The following is a 19,907-nucleotide window of genomic DNA, read 5'->3' as shown; positions in this document are numbered from 1 at the left end:
ATTATGAGTTCGAATCTTGCTTCGAGAAACCCTCGGTGGAGTAGAGGTAAATTATATATAGGTGTTATTAATAAATGCAAACATTAATTTAAGACATATATCATATAATCTACGATAACATTTCTAGATAAATTCTCTCAATTAATGATTAGAGAGATTAATTGAAAGAATATCAATCAAAGATTAAACAGATGCTATTCATTTTAGTTGAACTCAAGGTATACCTGTAATATTGTACTGGTTGTTAGTGGAAAGTGCAGTTCGTTGCGATAATCATCTAATTAGAGCATATTTTGTGTTGTGAAAACAGTGAAAAAGTTATCCAATCAGACATATTGTCTAGCATTGGGCGATCTTGAGAATCCAATTCCTCTTTGCGTATTAGAGCATCTCCACCGCTGTTTCTAAATCACTTTTGGAAACTGAGTCAGCATGACTTTCGCCTGTGACCAATGCGCTAAACCAGTTAAAGGCGATGAAGAATCCGTCTCCTGCATGGCTTTTTTGCGACAGGATGATTCACCTAAAGTGCGGGTGCAGTTTCGAACGCCTTTGGATACGGTTGTGTTTTAAGTATGTTCTCTGTTTTGTGCGTGCGTTCGCTCTCATAGTTTTCGGCTGCGATTGCCGGATTATCGCTGGCGCTCTACCTCCCGGACGTTTATACGTGTGTGATTGGTAGTTTTCTCGCTTTCCGGGAAGTTTTAGAATAGAGAAAGAAAACGTGATTCAACATGTTTGCAAGTATCAGAAGAGATGTCGCGATATGCGTTGTTTGATTTTCTCCCGGACCAGAAATTAGTGGCGTTGAAGATTGTTCTTATACATATCTCGATTGCATTTTCGAGGGGACGTTCGGAGAGCTTTGAGATTTAGGCGTTGTTGCATTTGCGGGCAGATGAGTTGGTCGCCGGTAAGGGCCAGCAAGTGCTGCCAGCAGATGAATCAAAAGGTATTAGAAACAAAATTGATAAGAAATGTCCATTCAAATCGATTTAATACAGTTGAACAAATTTCAAAACTATATACGTGCCAGATTTGGAAATAATATTTTTTGAATCTGGAAGTGTGTTTATGATACCATTATCCATTTGATAAAGGTAGAGTGAACATGCGGGGCTTATTGTAAGTAAAAGTGACCTCGGAGTGGTCGTGAATTACCAGGCATTCTGAAATGGGTCACTGGAGCTGCAATAGAGCTAACACCTTCTAACTCCCGGATTAAACCTGCTTTAATTTAAGGGTAATAAAAAGCAGTTTTCTTCCATAATAACACTGCCGGACAGTGGGGGTTAGATTGTACACACACACACACACACACAACTCAAGGTAAGATGATGCTGCATAGCCACCGACAAGCTAATCGTGCAGCCAATGCAATTGATTGCATTGATTCACCGATTGAAGCTGCCAAAAGTGCCTGAACCAAAATCGCATAGAAATGAACCGTTTCCATCCAAATTAAGTCAATTTCGCGTGATTTGGCTGCCAAGCCGATCCGACCCAACCTCTTGCTCGACTGAAGCAACAAAACGTTCCACCTACACAGCAAATGTGGCATTTATGTTTCCCCCTCCATTTCAGACGAACCGAATCGTGTCGACCTGAATATATAAAAAAAAATCTCCGAAAGCATCCGTAAAGGTACCGCACACACTGGCAGAGGAGCGAAGATTTTACGACTCACGTGTGAAATTACGTTTGCCACCATTAGCATAAATAATGTATATTCCTTTTCTTTCGCATCCTCACATCGAGCAGGGGAGAGTTTTGGCTTCTTTTTTTTGTGATGAATCTGTGAAACGTGAATGACGCTTAAGTCGATTTGTTTCACTCAACCGGTCGTCGTCGTCGGTGGCACGCACGACCGAGCCATCTACTTACACGGTAGCCGTGTAAGATGAAGACGACGACGACGACGGCGATGCTTTCAGCACGGCCGATGAGAGCGACTCAAAATTGAGTGGTTTTTCACTCAAAATAGCAGTCAGAAAATGTTCCTCGTTTCTCTCAAAAATCTGCTGGAATATGCGGAAAAATTACGGAAATCTCTAGTCTAGGAGTAAACTAATAGACTGAGCGAAAACTCTTTCAATTTTCCTCACATTCGAGATGTTTTTCCTGGAAAAATGAGGAAAATTTTACCCAGTCTAGTTAACGAAACTCAAGTTTGAGTAGTTTCCATTGGCCATGTAGTAGGTAGGAAAATTGAATTTCAAGCGTTTCGCACGAAGAATTTTGCTGAATCAAATGGGCGGAGGTATCGTTTTTTTAAGGAGAGGGGTGTTGGGTTGGGCAGACTGATGATATTTTAAATCACTGAATTTTTCACGAAGTACCAGAGATTTCCATTACCTACAAATTGAGTTGCCCAAAAGCCTAGGAATATGTTTTTCAAAGAACATTCAAGATTCACATTAATGTAGCTCATTTGATTTGTATCTCAAAGAACTTCACCAGGCCCAATCCATTTCATCGTCAACCGAATGAAGCCAATCTGTCTCGACAACATCGCCGTCGTCCTCGCAGCCATTAGAACCAAAATCATCAATTAAAATCAATCCTTTCAACTTCCCCCCGGGGCTTCGCATCATTTTCACCATCCTCATGTCCTTGTGGCATCATGGAGGTGAAAAAAACGAGGAACCAATCAATTTGCTATTTACTAGCTTTCCTGGGAAATCATCGCTCACGCACAGTCAAGTAGCTTCATCGTGGTCGTTTGTTGGCGTTCGAATAGCTCCGCAAGGCATCCGAGAGCCGAGAAATACTTGGTCGCCACCATCTCATTGGGTGGTAGAATCCAATTCAATCAATCTCCTAAATATTTGATGTTGATAAAAAAAAAAGATTGGTCCTTGGGTTTTTTCCCTCCCAGTTGGTTGCCGTCCAGCAGCGTGCGCAACTTAGCTGGAGTTTACATCAGGTGAAGCTGTAACAAAGCGAAAAGGGTGGGAAGGGTGAAGCAGGGTTTTTCGGGAAATTTTCAAGTAGAGACTGATGGCTGTCTCTCAGCCAGCCTATTCGGGTGAAGTTTTTCGATCTTTTTGAACGGACAATTTGATAGAGCCAGTAGCACTCTTGTGTAACTATGGTACAAAAAAAAACAAACAACATTCACGCGCACAGAAATGAGGAAATCAAGTGAGATGAGAAAGTTTGTTCGACTTCGGAAATTGAGGAAAAACTGGTTGAAAGTTGCTCAATCGATAAATCAACGTTTACTTTCGAAGAGTTTTTGTTCCGTTCCATAAGGCCTCTGGGAATTTGAGGCCACTTGATTGTTCAGTTGGTTGATTGATGAATTCCGTGTTTTCTTTTTTTTGCCTGCTAGACAATGTTTAACGGTGATGATGATGATGAATAAGGCGTAACAAAAATTAGCAGACACGACTGATTAATCTAAATTTCTGATAAGAAAAGTTTCCCAAGGCTGATTAGTATCTTACACCATGCAATGACTTTTAAACTAGATGAACGGTATGCTCATTAAGCAGTTTTGCTCGTTGCGTCGTGTTACGATCTGCTTTGAACATAAGTTTCGATTGCAATTATGAAAGTTCTTCCAAGATGATGAATTCATTAATTCCCTGTTGGTCTTGGAATTCGGTCTTTGAAGTAATATCGAAAGATTTATACTTGGAGTGAATTTGTTTTCCAATTGGTTCACATATGAAGAGCTCCGAAATTGCCAAACTTCAATTATCAATTTTAATAAGATTTGGAATGCGTTTTTGTAGCGTGCCTCAATGCCAATGTTAATCATTTCAGGAATGCAAATTAGAAGCCATTCAAGTAAATGTATGAAGCATTTTTTGAAAACTGAAAAAAGAACATGTAACAAAATTATGAAAGATTTTGAACGTTAATAACTCAGCTGGCCCCTGGACCAATTTGAATAATTTTATCACCAATCGATCAGAAATATTTCTACGCGTCTGTCAAATTTAAAACTTTATCATCTTTCACAATGTCACTATTGAAAATTGCATGAATGTGCAACTGTGGCTCTGATTATTCAAATTTTCACCGATTGCCGATTTGATTTGCGATTTGTTCTCCTTGACAAATTCACGTATGAATGGCCTGCAGAATCGAATCAAAGTATTGATTGAACCATAAAATATCCCTTCGTTTGTTGTACATGAACAACTGAATTGGTGTTAAGATTGACGAGAATATATCTGAATCATCCTGACATCGTTCTGGCAGTGCTTGATTATATTGCGAATATTCAGTTTTACGTCCATACCCTAGGAACATAGAAGAACCAGTTTTTTAGAATTTATATCGTTTCAATCCATAACTCGTATTTTCCATCAGCGCCTTTCACTCTTAGTTTCGATTCGCAAGGAGGGGCACATATTTTTTTCACCTATCACATCGTAAGGTGGAAATCTTGAAGGCGCTTCTCTACGCATTAGTTCATATTGAAATCTACTCAATCCAGCCTCGATAAGCTTCTTCTGCTGACATAATTCTTCGTTGATCAGTTAATTGAGCCAGCATTGTTTTAGAACTATTTTGGTTGTTCAAAATATGCCCAATAACATTAACTAGATTCAGATCCTTTCAGCTATAACCAGTCCGTATTGCTAATGCTTTTTCGACGGTATCGACTTTAGGATTAACTACTTCATTATCGATGATGCGACGTTTTCCTCTTTCGCTCAAATTCGACAAAGGTTTTGAAGGTCTTCCACGTTTTGCTCCTGAGGCCGAGGTTGATGCAACCGTAGCAACCGTTTTGTCTGTATCGTTGGTTGCTTTATGTGTTTGGATTCGCTGATTCTGTGTAAATGAATTCTCACATGACCAAAATTTGAAGAGCTTTCCCTAGAGCTAATTTGAAGAGACACCCTTCACCATCCCTCTCCAAAGGGGGAGTTTGGTAAAGAGAGATGAAAAACCCGATTTGTACCTTCCTTAAAAGTTGTCCTAGCTCGCTTGTCTAATATCTATATACAATCTTCACACTGCCGTACTCTAACGGAACTATCAACTCTATGCTTTCATCTACTCCATCTATCGTATAAAAATTACCACTACAGTCTGTTATTTGAAATTAGCATCAACTATATCCCTTTGGTTAAACATCATTCGAATTTTCCACTGGATAGTGATGAATTTCTTAAGGTGGCCAAACTGCCCCACTTTCCCCTGCACCATTGCCGGCCACATCGCATCGCCGGGATTTCAATCGACTTCTAAACCTTATCTCTGCACGATCTCACTTGGTAGAGACGTCATTATTCGTTCGGATAATCTAAAACCCATATGTTATGTCTATTATCATTGTTGTTGTTGTTGCCGTCGTTGTGCTTTTCGTAATGTGCCCGACGAACCATCCGGTAACAATCGACACGTGATATGGTCATTTATCACTTTCATCCTTATCAAGCAAACCGGCAGCTTTTTGCACGATTGCTGCCACGTTGTCCATCTCTCCATTCACCGACCAACGCGACGCCGTCAACAGGATGCTAGGGGGGGAAAAACAACCGAAAGGATAGCAAATTAGCTCGCTTTCACTGCCGCCACCAGAGCGTCGACGACGGCTGACAGACGACCGAAAACTTGCCTGCATTGTCGTAGCCGTCTTCGTCGGAAAAACAATAGTCAGCAGTGGGGAAAATAGGACCATCATCGCCATTGACCACGAAATGGGGATTGTTTGAAAGCTTGATTGTCCATGGACGGGAAACTGGAATTACAAATCTGGTTAGCCAAATGAGCGCCACATGGTAGCAAAAAGAACAGAAGTGGTCAAAAATCCGGAATTTCCGACTGGTGGTTGGTGGGAATGGTTCCGGCTGTTTTCTTTTCCTTCTGTTTGACATGCTAATTAGCCTGCGGTCACACGGTCTGGAGAGAGGAAAAAGAGCGTCGCAAATTCATGAGCTGGGCATAAGGTTCCGTTCTACTGGAGAATGTGTTACTTTTTAAACAACGTTTCCTGGTGGTCTGCGGGTTGTTTGAGCCAGTGGAGGATGTTTGGTTAGGATTTGAGGTTAGGTTTCTTTTCCATGCTGGAAAAAGTGATATAATCGGAAACTTTTTGAACCCACGATGAGGGTAATGATTATGAACGAAAGTTTCCTTGTGATGTTCATTAGATCTTCTTCTCGGTTTTCTTCTTCACATTTTCAAGCTTGTTGTTTATAGCATTATTAGCTTATTGCGTGCTGTCAACTTAGTGTTCTAAAGGGTGTATTCGATAAAAATGACACACACATAACCGATTATCGGATTTTCTTGAAATTTTCAGGGAATGAAAAACAACTAATGAGCTGTGATTTACAAATTTTGTTTATTCAATTTATTTTCTTTTCACTCCACTCATAAAATTTTGTACAACCGATTTTCCCAGCGTTTTTGTTGTTTTTACCCAAATTTTCTTCAACTCCAGCTCTGTATTAATAGTTTTGGGATGTTTGCGAAGTTCCGTCTTCACAATTGCCCAGAATTTTTATTGACATACTTTAAACACTTCTCTTGTTACTTACAAGCACAACATGTCATTATATCATCTAATGATTTCATAATTCCAAAAAAAAACATTGTTTTATAACAAATGAGTGGAAGCAACCCTGATTTCTTCTTTCGATCATCCTCCGGAACATCGAACTTAGACTTGGAAACGAAATATTCTTGCCCGGGAATTTGACGGCGGTCGGCCTTGACGTAAGTTTCATCATCCATCACGATGCAACACGATTTGGTGAGCAAGTTCGTGTAAAGTTTCTGGGCGCGGGTTTTTGCAGTCATGTTTTGCTTTTCATGCTTCATGATTTTCTGCACAAAACCGACTGACACCTTGGACTTTTTAGCGACATCTCGAATTGACATGTTTGGACTGTTCTTGAACTGTTGCATGACTTTCATGGCCATTTTACCAACCGGTGAACACTCGTGTTTATTTCAGTTACCATGGAGACGTAATTTGTGATTAGCCCCGGTCCCTTTCAAATTGTATCATTATTTATGAACGGCCTTATATTTGAAATGACGTTTCACATTCATCTAGTGATGTCCGATTTTCATTCGAATAATCGTTTAATCGATTAACGAACCGAAAAGTAAACTATTTATAATCGGTTAGATCATGCCGATATAAGCATTAACATCTCCACAGGATCATCACCGATCGTTTCAAACATGTGCTGCACTCTCATTGGTGGAAAAATGGCAGCACAGCGAACAAAAAATAATCGATTAGTTGTTAATCGAGTAATTAAAAAATGGGACATCTCTGATTTTGGTGTGATTGTTTTGATAAAAATGAGCGCAAAATTTCATCTCTTCCGAGGGGGCAGCAAAACCACAAAATTACCTTGAATACGGGGGGTTCTCATTGGATGAAAGGGACCGTGAAAGAAGACACTAAAATAGAAAGTTTTTCTTCCGACAGTTTCATCTTAGTATTCATCTTTGATTTTACTGTTCATTGGACCACTTTTACGATCACTCCCTTCCTTCCTTCGTGCAACTCAGATGTTCCATATCACACGAGACACAGTTGTATTTTCAATTCCAAAATTTTAGCGCTCCATCGCACAGTGGTCTAAAAGTGCCAAAACGTGCGTTTTTTAGTTTATGCGAAAACGGTCCATTTAAGCCATATCTAGATCAACATTTCAAAAGGTCACTTGTTCCGTGTTGAGCTGGGGGACAGTAATCTCTGTGAATGTGGACAAGGTTACCAGGACGCAGATCACATTATTTGGTCATGTGCTGAGCACCGTGGAGTCAGATCCGAGTTGTACGATTCCCTTCGGGCTCGAGGTAGACAACCTAATGTTCCAGTTCGGGATATTTTGGCTAGACGCGATCTGGAGTTTATGCAACTCATATATGTTTTCTTAAAGAATATTAATCATAGATTGTAAGTTTGATTAACCTTGTGTTTAGTTTGTGTTTTGTATGTGTGTGTGTATTTTTTTTTTTTTGTAGATTTGTTTCGGTAATAATTGTATAATTACAGAGTTGATATAACGTCGATAGGATTAAGTATATCTTTTAGAAATAGTGAAATTTTTGAATCATAAATCATATTCCAAATCTCCTTTTCCCTCTCCCGATCCAAACAATTGTCATCCACTAACCTCGAGAAGACCGCGAGTAATCGGTTCCAATCCTTTAATTTTAGTTTTAAGACATTTATAATGTATAAAGAAAATGATAACTTGGCTCTGTAAAGTTTATTCGATTGAGCCTGTACAAATAAAGTAATTAACAAAAAAAAAAAAATTTCAAAAGGTCCTATCTGAAATTTGTAAACAAATCGAGTTTAATGCTTCTCTGTACTGCAGAGCTCACCATCTCTAAGTATTGTTCTAGAAATTTTAATTATCAATATTCAGAAAATTATAAAAATATGTGAAAAAAAACGTCTAATTTGAAAGTTTTTATAATATTGCACAGCTCTCTGATTGGACCTTAAACATGTTTACAGTCCAATCTGTCATTCAACCAAAAAAAAATTACAAATGCTATTAGGACCTTTGTTTCATCTCGTGTTTCACGTGGAATAGAAAAACTAAAACTCATTATAGTTAGTTGGAAATGATATACTAATATCAACATGAAGCTTTAGAAATTCTTATGGATCCAACATCTAACTGGGAAGTGGGATATGAGAAAGTTTCATTTACGATGCCTGTAATCAATCGCTCTGATTCTGGTATGGAGTTGACGAATTAGTTGCTATTCCAGGAGTACACCAACGCAAAAGCTTATTCAAAATTCTGTCAAATCCGACATGCGATATTACAAGCGTGGATTTGGTCGAGGATTTGGATCCAATTGCGGATCAACCACTTAAATTGCCAAGTGCTAAATTGGACGATTTACGCAAACTGATGCCATATGTGAAGCAAAAAGATTATTTTGCAACATTCCTCAAATACTTAGTTCCAGAAAAAAAACAGGAAGAAGAACAATAATACCGTTGTAGACCACTTTGATGTGGATCTCGCTCGGTATCTCGATCCACTGGAGGACAGCGATGTAGATTTGATCGAATAAAATGAATGAATGTAAATTATTGATGAACAGCTTGAGCTAATAAATGTAAAACGAATCATGTAGAATGAAAAAAAAATTGTTTATAAAAATACACCAAATATTAAAAAAATATGCAAATTTTCCATACACTTACATTTTTCCTGCATACATCAGAAAAAAAACGTTGTTTACTTAATAAATTGGCAGAATAGTAGTTTTAAGCCCATCAACAATTACAAATAATGATGTAGTTGTAATTATCTGACCTCTAAACCGTATTCTTACCAAGGTCCTTAGTAACATTAACTTTGCAATCAGACCAATTTGACAGGTCCTAACTGATACTGAAAAAAGCCAAAGGTCCTATGTAACAAAACCACGAATTACACCTGAAAATTATGAATAAAACGAAAAAACATACACTTCAGTCGAATTCTATGTGTTTCCTATGCATTTGAGAATACAAAAGATTATCGTTTTATGTCGCAATTAAAATTGGCATTTAAAAATATATTGCAAAAATTCAAATCAATTTTTCTCCAATCAGCTTCAATGACAGATAGGACCTTTTGAAATGTTTGTCTAGATATAGTGTCTTTCGAGAAGTTGGTGTACTTAAACAACCCCTTCTTTTGAGCTTCACCATTTCATGATTAATCCACCTAGCAGGTAGATGAAAAATTTACTTTTTTTGTTTGTAAAGATAGCAAAATGGTATCTAGAGCAAAGTTTTAGACTATATCAAAACAAACATTTTTGCTCAAGACGTCAACCCTCTATCTCTTATGTTAACAGAGATATGTCATTTTGTTGGTTAGAGCCTTATGAAAATCAATTTTTTTTTTTGCGAATAACTTTTCAGGAAGCAATTTTTCGACATTAGTATGTTCCACACAAATGTTTGTTTTTTTTTTTAATACGCTATTTTGTCTTGGGAAGCAAGTCCCTACCTCCAATATGTCTCAAGATATTCAAGGTTTTGATCCAAAATTAGCACTATTTACAAGGTCAATAGCTCGAAGTTGGGCAAAATTGGGCAAACCAGGTTGATTACATTTGAAAGTATACTTAAAATGCAGCCCAATGTATACCAGATCATGAGTCTTCATAAGTATTCTCTGTCGATCTGCTTATTACCAAACTAAAGGGTCACGACTCCTGTATAATTGTGTTGCTGTTGTTTTTTTTAAGAACATTAAAAACAAAATTACTACCTCAAATGATTACTACCTATATCTCTATATAGTTATTTTTCATCAACCGTTTTATATAATACCAAAGAAAAAAATATTCATGGCTACCCATTTCCTCGTCACTTTCAGAATTGTCGCTTACTTCTGTTTCACCATCGGTTCATGCATCGGTAGATGGAACTAAAAGAGTTTGAGCATCTTCGGATAAAAGTTTTGCTTGTTTTGGAAGGGGTCTTATTGTTGAAATTAACGGGTCAGATGATTCAAGCAGACGATTCAGAAGGTCGACGTTTATTACTGTTCGGGAGATTTTTCGAGGATGGTGCATCCGAAAGCGCCTGATGTATTTAATCCTTGACTTGGCCTCCTCGGATAACTGCCTAATTGGCACAAGAAAAGATTGTATGATCGTCGAGCCATGGATAAGTATTTTATGCACCGTTACAGGCAAATAAAACCAAGGGTCACGTCCAGGTCGTTTAGATTTGGAAGAAGATGTAAACTTATCACGTATAGATTGAGGCAGTTGTACCGGATTATCAAAGTAACCAAAAATCTTTTTAGGTGTGCGGTTATGTTTGACCCACAGCTTTTGGAAGTAGTGACAGATGCTCTTGACATATGCCTCGACTTCTGAAACGACATCTGGCATGACATTCATATCTATTTTATGAACAGCCATAACCTCGGAAGCTACGCAGCCCCTTTTTTTTATTTTGGTTCCCTGCGGTTCTCCTCCAAAGATTTAACAACTCACGTTTGTCCATTGTTTCTAAATATTTAAAATAAAACACATATGTGTACTTCGTCACGTTTCAAATAGTGATCAAAACAAATTGCACTCACCTGAACCAACCAAAAAAGATATTTTAGAGCTCATTATCGTAAGTATATACGTTACATACGTTCGAAAGCCTATGACACATTTCTACAGACACCGGGACTCAAATAGTGGGAGGAACAAGGACCATTTTTCTTTAAATCAATCGGTTACTACTACCGACTCGGTGAATCACCTGCTGGGGGGTTCAGTCATTTTTTAAACACTACAATAGACACCGGGACTTACCTGCCACAAGAAACAAGAACCACTGTTTATTCAGTCCACCAATCACTACAATAGACACTACGAATCACCTTCTTGTCCAGTCAACCGGTCACTACAATTTAGAATTTGGAATCAAATTTTTTACCACACGCGGCTTTGCAACGCCTACTCGTTTTTGCATGCCTACTCCGATTTAACCGAATTCGAATTTTCTTCCTTCAACACCAAGAGTAAGTGACGTATAAAGGAGCCTCTATGAACAAATGCAAGAAAACGACCCCTCTGGGACGCCTTTGGTTGGAAGTGCACCAATTTTTTTCACGGACAATTTCTTGTTCCGACGACATCACTGGAACTACTGTTTGAATAACTATGAAGCTTGACAGATGTAAACAATACACTATGAATAAGATTGCTCAAATTTTAAGATTTTTTACTCATACGGTTCAAAAGTTACAGAAGATTTTCGGTGTGCCATTTTTAATGAATTCACCCTTTAGGAATCGAACCCAGCCACCTCCAGCATAATCTTACTTTGTAGCTGCGCCTTTGCCAACTGAGCCAAGGGAGGCCTCTATTTCCATTAGATACCTACATCATCTGAATTTGTTACCCTAGAATTGTAACTGCAGCAGATACTTTCAAAAGCGCTTGAAATTCGTTCGAAGTTGTTACGTTCATTTAGTCACAAATGGTGAAATGTACCACAAAAGGAAAACAACCAACCTCATTACAGTTACAAGTTATGAGATCTACTCCCAAGAGAACAACAATACAGCAAACCGACTGGCGCCCCCGGAACTACCAGAGTGTTCATTCTTTGACAGGCCGCTGCATAAAGAAAGGAATGTTCTAACCATCCTCTCGAGGAATGTGGGGAACGTCTCTTCAAGTCTAACACTGACAACTACGCCTAGACCCGCAGTTGCTTGATGTAAGCAATTTTATTTAGCGTAAACGTTTCTTTCCCTTCGGGACATCCGCCGTTATTGTTGTTCGTATGTACGTACAACTTGGCAACGAGTCGTCTATTTACGTCTTCGTTGTCGTTGGTCTTGTTGTTCCACTTTGTACCCTTTCTTTTCCTGTTTGTTCGCCATCTTTGTATCACCCTCCTTCCGGGACAAAACAACGCCAATCATTGTTTTTGCAGATGTTCCAACAGCGCGTATTTTCCTTCGGGAAGCCACCGTCGTCATCGTCGGTCGTCGTTGCTCTCGCTGGCATACTCTGGAAACAAAACATCCTACTAATCAGCTTATCTTTCATCGCTGTTAGTAGCAAAATGCTTGTTCGGGAGGGTTCTCCTAGCTTTGTATGCTCGAACGAACACGCTGACGTACTTGGGCCCGCTAGTACAATCGACTCCACTTCACAACCGAGTTTCAAGCATTCCCAAAAGCCACACGAAAGGAGCTGGGGTATCTCAGTGATGCCACATTTTCATCTGTATTTTGAGCTCCATACATATTAGTCATCAAATATCTGTGAAAAATCTGTATAAATCTGTGAATTTAGAGATTTCTGCTTCGAAAACTATCAAAAAATCTGCACCATAACGAATAAATCTGTAAATGTGGCATCCCTGGTATCTACTCCTTTCGGAGCACATCACACAACTCGGTGGCGAGACACACAGTTCCATTAGCAAAGACAACATCGAGATTTCCCAACATCCAATTTTCACCGACATCTAGCTAGTAGATATAGTAGCGTATCAAACACACTAAGTGTCCCACACTTGATAAAACAAAATACAAATCATGCCACACAAGCAATCCCGTTTAATCGTTGTTCAATGTTGTAAAGTTTGCAGTTCTTATGCACACCGGTATAATGCTTACAGTTTTCTCTGTTTACCTTTAGTTAGTTTCCGTTTTATTTTTCGTTGCCAAGGAGTTACATAACGACCTATTGCGATCCAGCAATCTCTTGATTATCATTTGCATTCGTCTCTTTGCAGAACCATCTCCGTTGTATGAAAACAACCACTACCACGAGGAATGTTTGAGGTGCAACTCATGTGGTCTCAACTTAACCGGTCCCAATCAGAAGAGAGCCAGACGTTTCAAGGTAATTAGAATGATGGATGATTTTTCTGGTTTTTTCGGAGGGTGATCAATACATAGTGTCACGATTGTACAGTACAGGAGAGCATACCATTTACCATTGCAAACTATGAAGATGAATAAATAAATAAAGTAAACGCGTTCTCATACACAGCAAAAAAATAATTTTGATATCACGTCAAAGTGGATGCACTACAATCATGTCGAAAATATGGTGTAATATTACTTGCTAAAAAGGACAAAATTATCATTAATACAATGCATGAACTGACATTACGCTGCTTTTACTGCATTTGTTTATTTATGTGGTCATAAAAATTACATGAAATTTTCGACATGATTGTAGTGCATCCACTTTGATGTGATATCAAAATTATTTTTTTGCTGTGTAATCAAGTAGAAATGAATAACCGTGAATCATCCAACCCACCTCGAGGCCTCGTTTATTCATGCTTAGGGATCATACACATTTCAAGTGGATTGCGGTGAATGTAATAAAGTTAACGGGAAACCGTGAATCAAGCTAGGTATTAGGGTGGGACAAAACTCAAATTCCAGTTCCAGTATGATTTCCAAGGACCTTTTGGGTCCTAGAAAAAATGTGTAAAATTTCAGGTCATTCCGTGTAACTATATTTTAGCGTCAGTCGTTTTAATTTTACATAGGAATTTCTATGGGAAAACTTACTTTTTCAAATAAAAATCTGATGAGGACACCCATTGTCCTCTAAAAATAAATCAATCCAAATTTACCCTAGGAAATTTTATAAGAAAACTTTTCTTCCTGGACCGCAAAACGATCCGACGCTTGTGGAAAAAGTTATTTAGCCATTACTGATTGCTAACCAAACGAATTGCTCATTACTATTATTTTCTAGCAGCACTGCCAGCTGCCGCCTGCTGCTCTGTCTGCGCGAGACAGTCACGTTGTGTGGGGGTTCACTCAGCATGGAGGAAGGCCGATATCATGCGCAAATAATCTTCGATTTAGATGAAACTTTGCACAGGGTCATTTGGAAACAAGCGTAATTTTTCTCAAGGGCGTATTTGTTTTGACACACAATTAATTCAAATAATCTGACTACAATAATTCCGAGTGTAGAGCAAAACCGTATAGGATAAAAAATGCAGACTGGGCTGAATATTAGGCTTAACGAAAAAGATATGCAGCTACCATCTTTACTTTTTCGTCGATTTCAACTTTTAAATCAAAAAAAGCAAGGGCCACGTTCCATTCCGGTATGTACCATAAATGACCATTTCATGGCAATCAAAGCGTAATGTTGGTCGTGAAAGTTGTGGAGATCTGCCAAAAATTCCAGATCCACTCGAGGGGCCAAAACTGAACTTGTACTGAGCTTGTACTCGAAAAAAATGCACCATTTTTATCCGTGTGTAACTTTTTTATCCGTGGGTAAAAATTGATGAAAATCTGGGTATAACTAGTTTGGAGTGAATTGTTTACATGTGCAAAATTTTATAACAATCGGTTCAGTGGTTGTTGAGATGTCATCGAAACTAGAAGAAAATCGCCGGAGAATTTTGCGCGCCGTCATGGAAAATCTGACTGCGACCATGAGATGGATCGGAAGACAACTGGGAATCACCCATACAACTGTGTCTCGGGTGGTAAAATCGTTTAAAGAGTCCCAGACGACCGAGCGGCGGGCTGGAAGTGGAAGAAAATCGAAGACAGCTGACCTTGTGAAGGCCCGGAAGGTGTTGGATTATTTCAAGCGTAATCCGAACCTTTCGATTCGCGACGCGGCTCTGAAGGCAAAGTGTTCCGCCTGGTTCGTTCAGCAAACCATGAAACGAGCAGGGCTTCGTGTATTCAAGGTCCGGAAGGCACCGAACCGGCGTGATCAACAAAACACGGTGGTCAAATACCGCGCAAGGAAGCTGTATCGAGAGTGGTTAACGATACCGATGTGTGTGGTTATGGATGACGAAACCTACATCAAGGCAGACACAAAGCAGATACCAGGGCTGGAGTTCTACGTTGCCAAGTCACGGTATCATGTTCCGGAAGACATAAGGAAGAAGGAAGTGAGTAAACCGCACATCACAATGGGTACCATCAACAGCGAAATTTACCGCACCGAGTGCCTCCAGAAGTGTCTGTTTCCTTTCCTGCGGTCCCACGGAGGCGAGACATTATTTTGGCAGGACCTGGCATCATGCCATTACGCGCGATTGACGTTGGATTGGTACAGAGACAATAACGTTGTTTTTGTACCAAAAACCGCCAACCCCCCAAATTCACCAGAGATTCGTCCGGTGCAAAGATTTTGGGCCATAATGAAGGCCAAAGTTCAAAAATCGTCCAAGGTGCTTAAGAACGAGCTGGAGTTGAAGAAAGAATGGATGAAAGTGACCAAAAAGGTCGGCTCCACCATTGCACAAAATGTAATGAGAGGTCTTAATGGAAAGGTGCGGGCTTTCAGCGATGGAAAGGAAATTAAATAAAGTAATTATGCCGAAACATAATCCATATGCATAAGTTCATTCCCTGAAAGTTTCAAGAAAATCCGACTTAAAATAAATGTTTGGCTAACACTTTTGTCTTGTGCATTTTTTTTTCGAGTACAGGCCTTACTTAGACGATACCAATATCGATTGAAGCATTGCGATAGAAATAGAGCCAAAGTTGTGTAATGCTCCAAAGAGACTGATCGTCGAAGTTTTCACTGCACATCCACGATTTCAAAATGATGATTTTTCGCCACCGATCCACCTCGCACGGCTGAGGCTACCTGACTTGTGGAATCTTAATCCTTTTGGACGAACTCCACCCAAAAACATAACGACCAATTCGAGGAGCTTTCGTAATCCGATCGTTATTGTTTCATCAACAGCTGGTCGTTACCAAACGCGAGCATTCGATCCCTCCATGGTCTAGTTACGGTCCTCAGCTCCGGAATTTTCGGTTGCTCCGATTTTGGTTGAATTCTTTTTTGAATGCATTGAAAGAATCAAGATTGTTCGACTTCGACTTATCGCCATATATATCAAAAACGAAATTAACGGAGTCTTGGATCCCCAAAGGGTGTCAATGATCGATTATCGGCCTCTACACGGCATCCCAGATCCTGAAATGACCATATTGTGGAGTATTTGACCCTTTTTTTATGAACAGGTAGCTACCATATTGGATTCCAAAATGGTGTCAATCATCGATTTCCGTCCTCTAGACATCGTCCCCGTACATATTATATGGTATTTAACACTTTTTCTTAAACCGGAGGTCACCATCTTTGATTCCAAAATGGCGTCAATAATCGATTTCTAGCCTCTACAGGTCGTCCCCATTCCAGAAATATCCATATTTAGGAGTATTTTACACTTTTCCACATACCGGAAGTCGCCATCTTCCTAAAGTTCACCCAGGGTCATTTTCTGTTCACAAGTCCGAATTCTTTGTATTGAGTCCTCTATATGAGCATTCTAAAAAAAAATGAGTAGGTTGGTTTACAAAACACGACCGCATGGTTGAGATGTTTAGTAAACTTCTCGTGCATTTTTATTGATATTGATTTGAAATAGAGTAGAAGTAGCTTATTTCTTAAAAAACTCCATTTCCACTCCTTGACATGTCAATTTCCTCACTCTTATTAGTTATTTTTCTGACTGTTTCTGGACTTTCCTGGATAGTTCCGCATATGAAACACTTGTCTTTAATCCTCCGTTATAAAATATATTCCCCGTGCACACTTCAATGCCCATCCCATCTTCGTTGAACATTTGTTATGGATAACACGTTTAACCAAACGCTTGATCGCAGTGGGATAGCTCAGGTGGAAAATCGTTCACAAGCACGTATTGCACATCCCAGCCCAAGTAACATTGTTTAGCAAGGTTTATTGAGCACTCTACAAGTCTAAATCATAGTCTACAGTACCCTTATAAAACCCAAATGACCACCACCGGGTAGTGTTCCGAGCTTAGCTCCTGGAAGGCCACAGGCTACGAAATGTTGTGTCCCATGTTACTGACGAAGATTTCGATGGTCGCATGCAACCCCAAACCGACTCAACCGGGTGTAAGTGTCCGGGGCCAAGATGATATAGTGGCCCTCTTGCTCTTGTTTCCCCAAACTTGGTGTTTTGCGTTCAGATCGCCAGCGATGATAAAGTCCCCGCTCCTCCGGGTGAGTTTGATGATGTCTTTCCGGAGGGCCACTGACGACCCGCCCCTGATGTTGGTTTGCTTGGGGCAGTAGACCACGATGATGGTAATTTGGCCAAGTGATGTGCTCACCTCCACTCCGATGGCTTCAATTGTTTTTAGCTGGAAGTTTGGTAGCAGCCGACAACTGATATTCCGTCTTGTAGCGATGGCCACTCCCAACCCCCTTCAAGTGCGTCTCGGTGATGATAGCAATGTCGATTTCCTTGATGTCGAGGTAATCGAGTAAGTGTTCCAAATTGCTATTTTTATAGCTTCACGGTCCATACTTGGTGAAGAGAGATAAGGCAGCACGAAGCTGCTCAGATCGAGTCTTGCAGGTGCGCAGGATGACGATCACATCTGCGACCAGCGTTACTAGTTCCTCCGATGTAAACGGAGATTCTTCAACTGAATCGCCTGAAACAACACGGGCATAAGATAGTCCAGGCGGCGAGGCAGAAACTTGATTTGGCAGGGCCGCTGCAGCAGTGAGGCGATGCTGAGATGAGGGGGTGGCTCGTTAATTGTTGAGGGGTAGGGATGGGAGATTTGGGACCAGGCGACGAGGCTGGATTTCCGGGTATTGTTCATCCGTGATGGCATTTAGTGTACGTTTGTTTCGTTGCCGGCCTGGCTGGTTGCTAGTAGCCACCTTCTTCCTGATGTTGATGTATTCCGTTCGCTTGGGGCAGTCCCGAGTAGTGGCACGGTGCGTACCACCGCAATTCACGCACTTTGGCTCAAGGTCATCAGCTTGAGCACAGGTCGCCGTCGAGTGGGCCATAGCACACATGTCGCAGCGTGGTTACATATGACAGTTCTTCGTGCCATGACCGAAGGAGAGGCAACTTGTGCATTGGGTGTTGTGCTTTGTAGGATTCCCAGTAGATAATGACCTGAAACAGGTCACGTATGTTGCTCTTCAGCGCAGCAAGGGTGGTGGAGCCCTTCGTGAAGTGAACCAGAAACAGCTGGTCACGATAGTTAGTATTGAGCATAGACCGTCGATTCAGTGGGTGGACTGCCTCTGGTTTCAATCCAAGCCTCACCAGTTCATCTTTTACGGCAGCTGCTTCGTACGACGGCAGTCCCCGTAAAACAACCTTCAATGGTTTCATCGAAGGCAAATCGTGGGTGTAAAACTGCATACTGTTCTTCAGTAGGTCACTGACCGACTTGTACTGCTGTAGGCTGGAGCACATGATCTTTGTTCCTACGCTACAGATCTTGAATCGCGGGAACAATTTGAGTTTTGCCAGCTCATCCCTAAGCTTGGCGACGTCCTTCGTCGGGGTAAACAGCGGAGGAATCCGCTTCTTTTTGGCAATTTCAGCGGCATCACCAGCACCATTTTCAACTATGAGCACCGAGAATTGGTTGCTCTTCTTCTTCTTCTTCTTCGCATTTCAAGCTTATTGCATATCGCATATTAGCTTATTGCGTGCTCTCAACTTAGTGTTCTAGATGCACTTCCACAGTTATTAATTGAGCGCTTCCGATGCCTGTACCATTTTTGCATTAGTATAATTGTGTGGCAAGTCCAATCATACTCTATGCCCAGGGAAGTCGAGAAATTTTCCTACCCGAAAAATTCCTAGACCAGACCGGGAATCGAACCCAGCCACCTCCAGCATGGTCTTGCTTTGTAGCACCGACTGAGCTAAGGGAGGCTCTCTAGCAACCGATTAGCTGCGTCATCCGAAGCAGCGCTGGCGTCCATTTGGGCCTTTTTACTAGGGCCCTCCGATGCAGGAGTAGTAGAATGCTTGTGTACCATGCTTTGTTTAGTGGCAAGTGCAATTAGACTTGCCAATGTGCCTGTCGATGACGGCACTTCCACGACGTGAACGTAACAATAAAATTAATTAGAAGAAACTCGAGAAGAACGAACGAACGAACTATAATGCTAGACGATCTAGCAACCAATGACCATGAGCGGAGGAACGACAGTAGAGCTCTTCTATAGTTTTACAGGTTCAAGCAAAACGATGCACAACCAAATGGTACACGATTATGATTACTTGGTTTGGGGAGAACGTTTATTTCATTGAAAAAGTGATAAAATTATCACTCTTTTTTGTGCATCGTTCAATGATTTTTGTTGAGAAAATTGGCAAAGCATTCATTGTAGCAGATTGTGATAGTTATTTCCTATCGATTGGTGTATTTGGATTTTAGTTTCATCTACAAATGACCAAGCTATAAGCGTTCAAAACCTTAAACCCTTTTCGTGACGGTCGCACATTTTAGATTTTCGATTAACCCCCAGTACCTTCCCGTAAGACGTAGTCCACGTCATAAAATATTGAGTTTTTTTTTATGAATTGACCACTTTTACGGTTGGTTTGGACCTTCCGAAAAGTTATCCCGTGGCCCTCAGGGTCCATTTTCCGGTAGCAAGTCCAAATTCATTCTAACGAGT

At 40.3% G+C, this 19,907-nt stretch overlaps 1 protein-coding gene across 3 annotated transcripts in view; it reads left to right on the top strand.

Moving 5' to 3' along the window:
* Positions 1 to 19,907, top strand: part of rsh (radish) — a 622,246-nt gene that overhangs the window by 457,305 nt on the left and 145,034 nt on the right. For all 3 annotated transcript variants that reach the window (XM_065225626.1, XM_065225625.1, XM_065225627.1), the window contains one exon: positions 13,211 to 13,320. In XM_065225626.1, the coding sequence (XP_065081698.1) occupies positions 13,211 to 13,320 (110 nt within the window). The remainder of the gene's footprint in view (positions 1 to 13,210; positions 13,321 to 19,907) is intronic.

Source organism: Ochlerotatus camptorhynchus, unplaced genomic scaffold, assembly GCF_037179485.1.
Source record: "Ochlerotatus camptorhynchus isolate MF236.1 unplaced genomic scaffold, CSIRO-AGI_Acam_v1.1 ptg000232l, whole genome shotgun sequence".
Classification (NCBI taxonomy): Eukaryota; Metazoa; Arthropoda; class Insecta; order Diptera; family Culicidae; genus Ochlerotatus; species Ochlerotatus camptorhynchus.
This window is presented reverse-complemented; position numbering and strand designations above follow the sequence as displayed.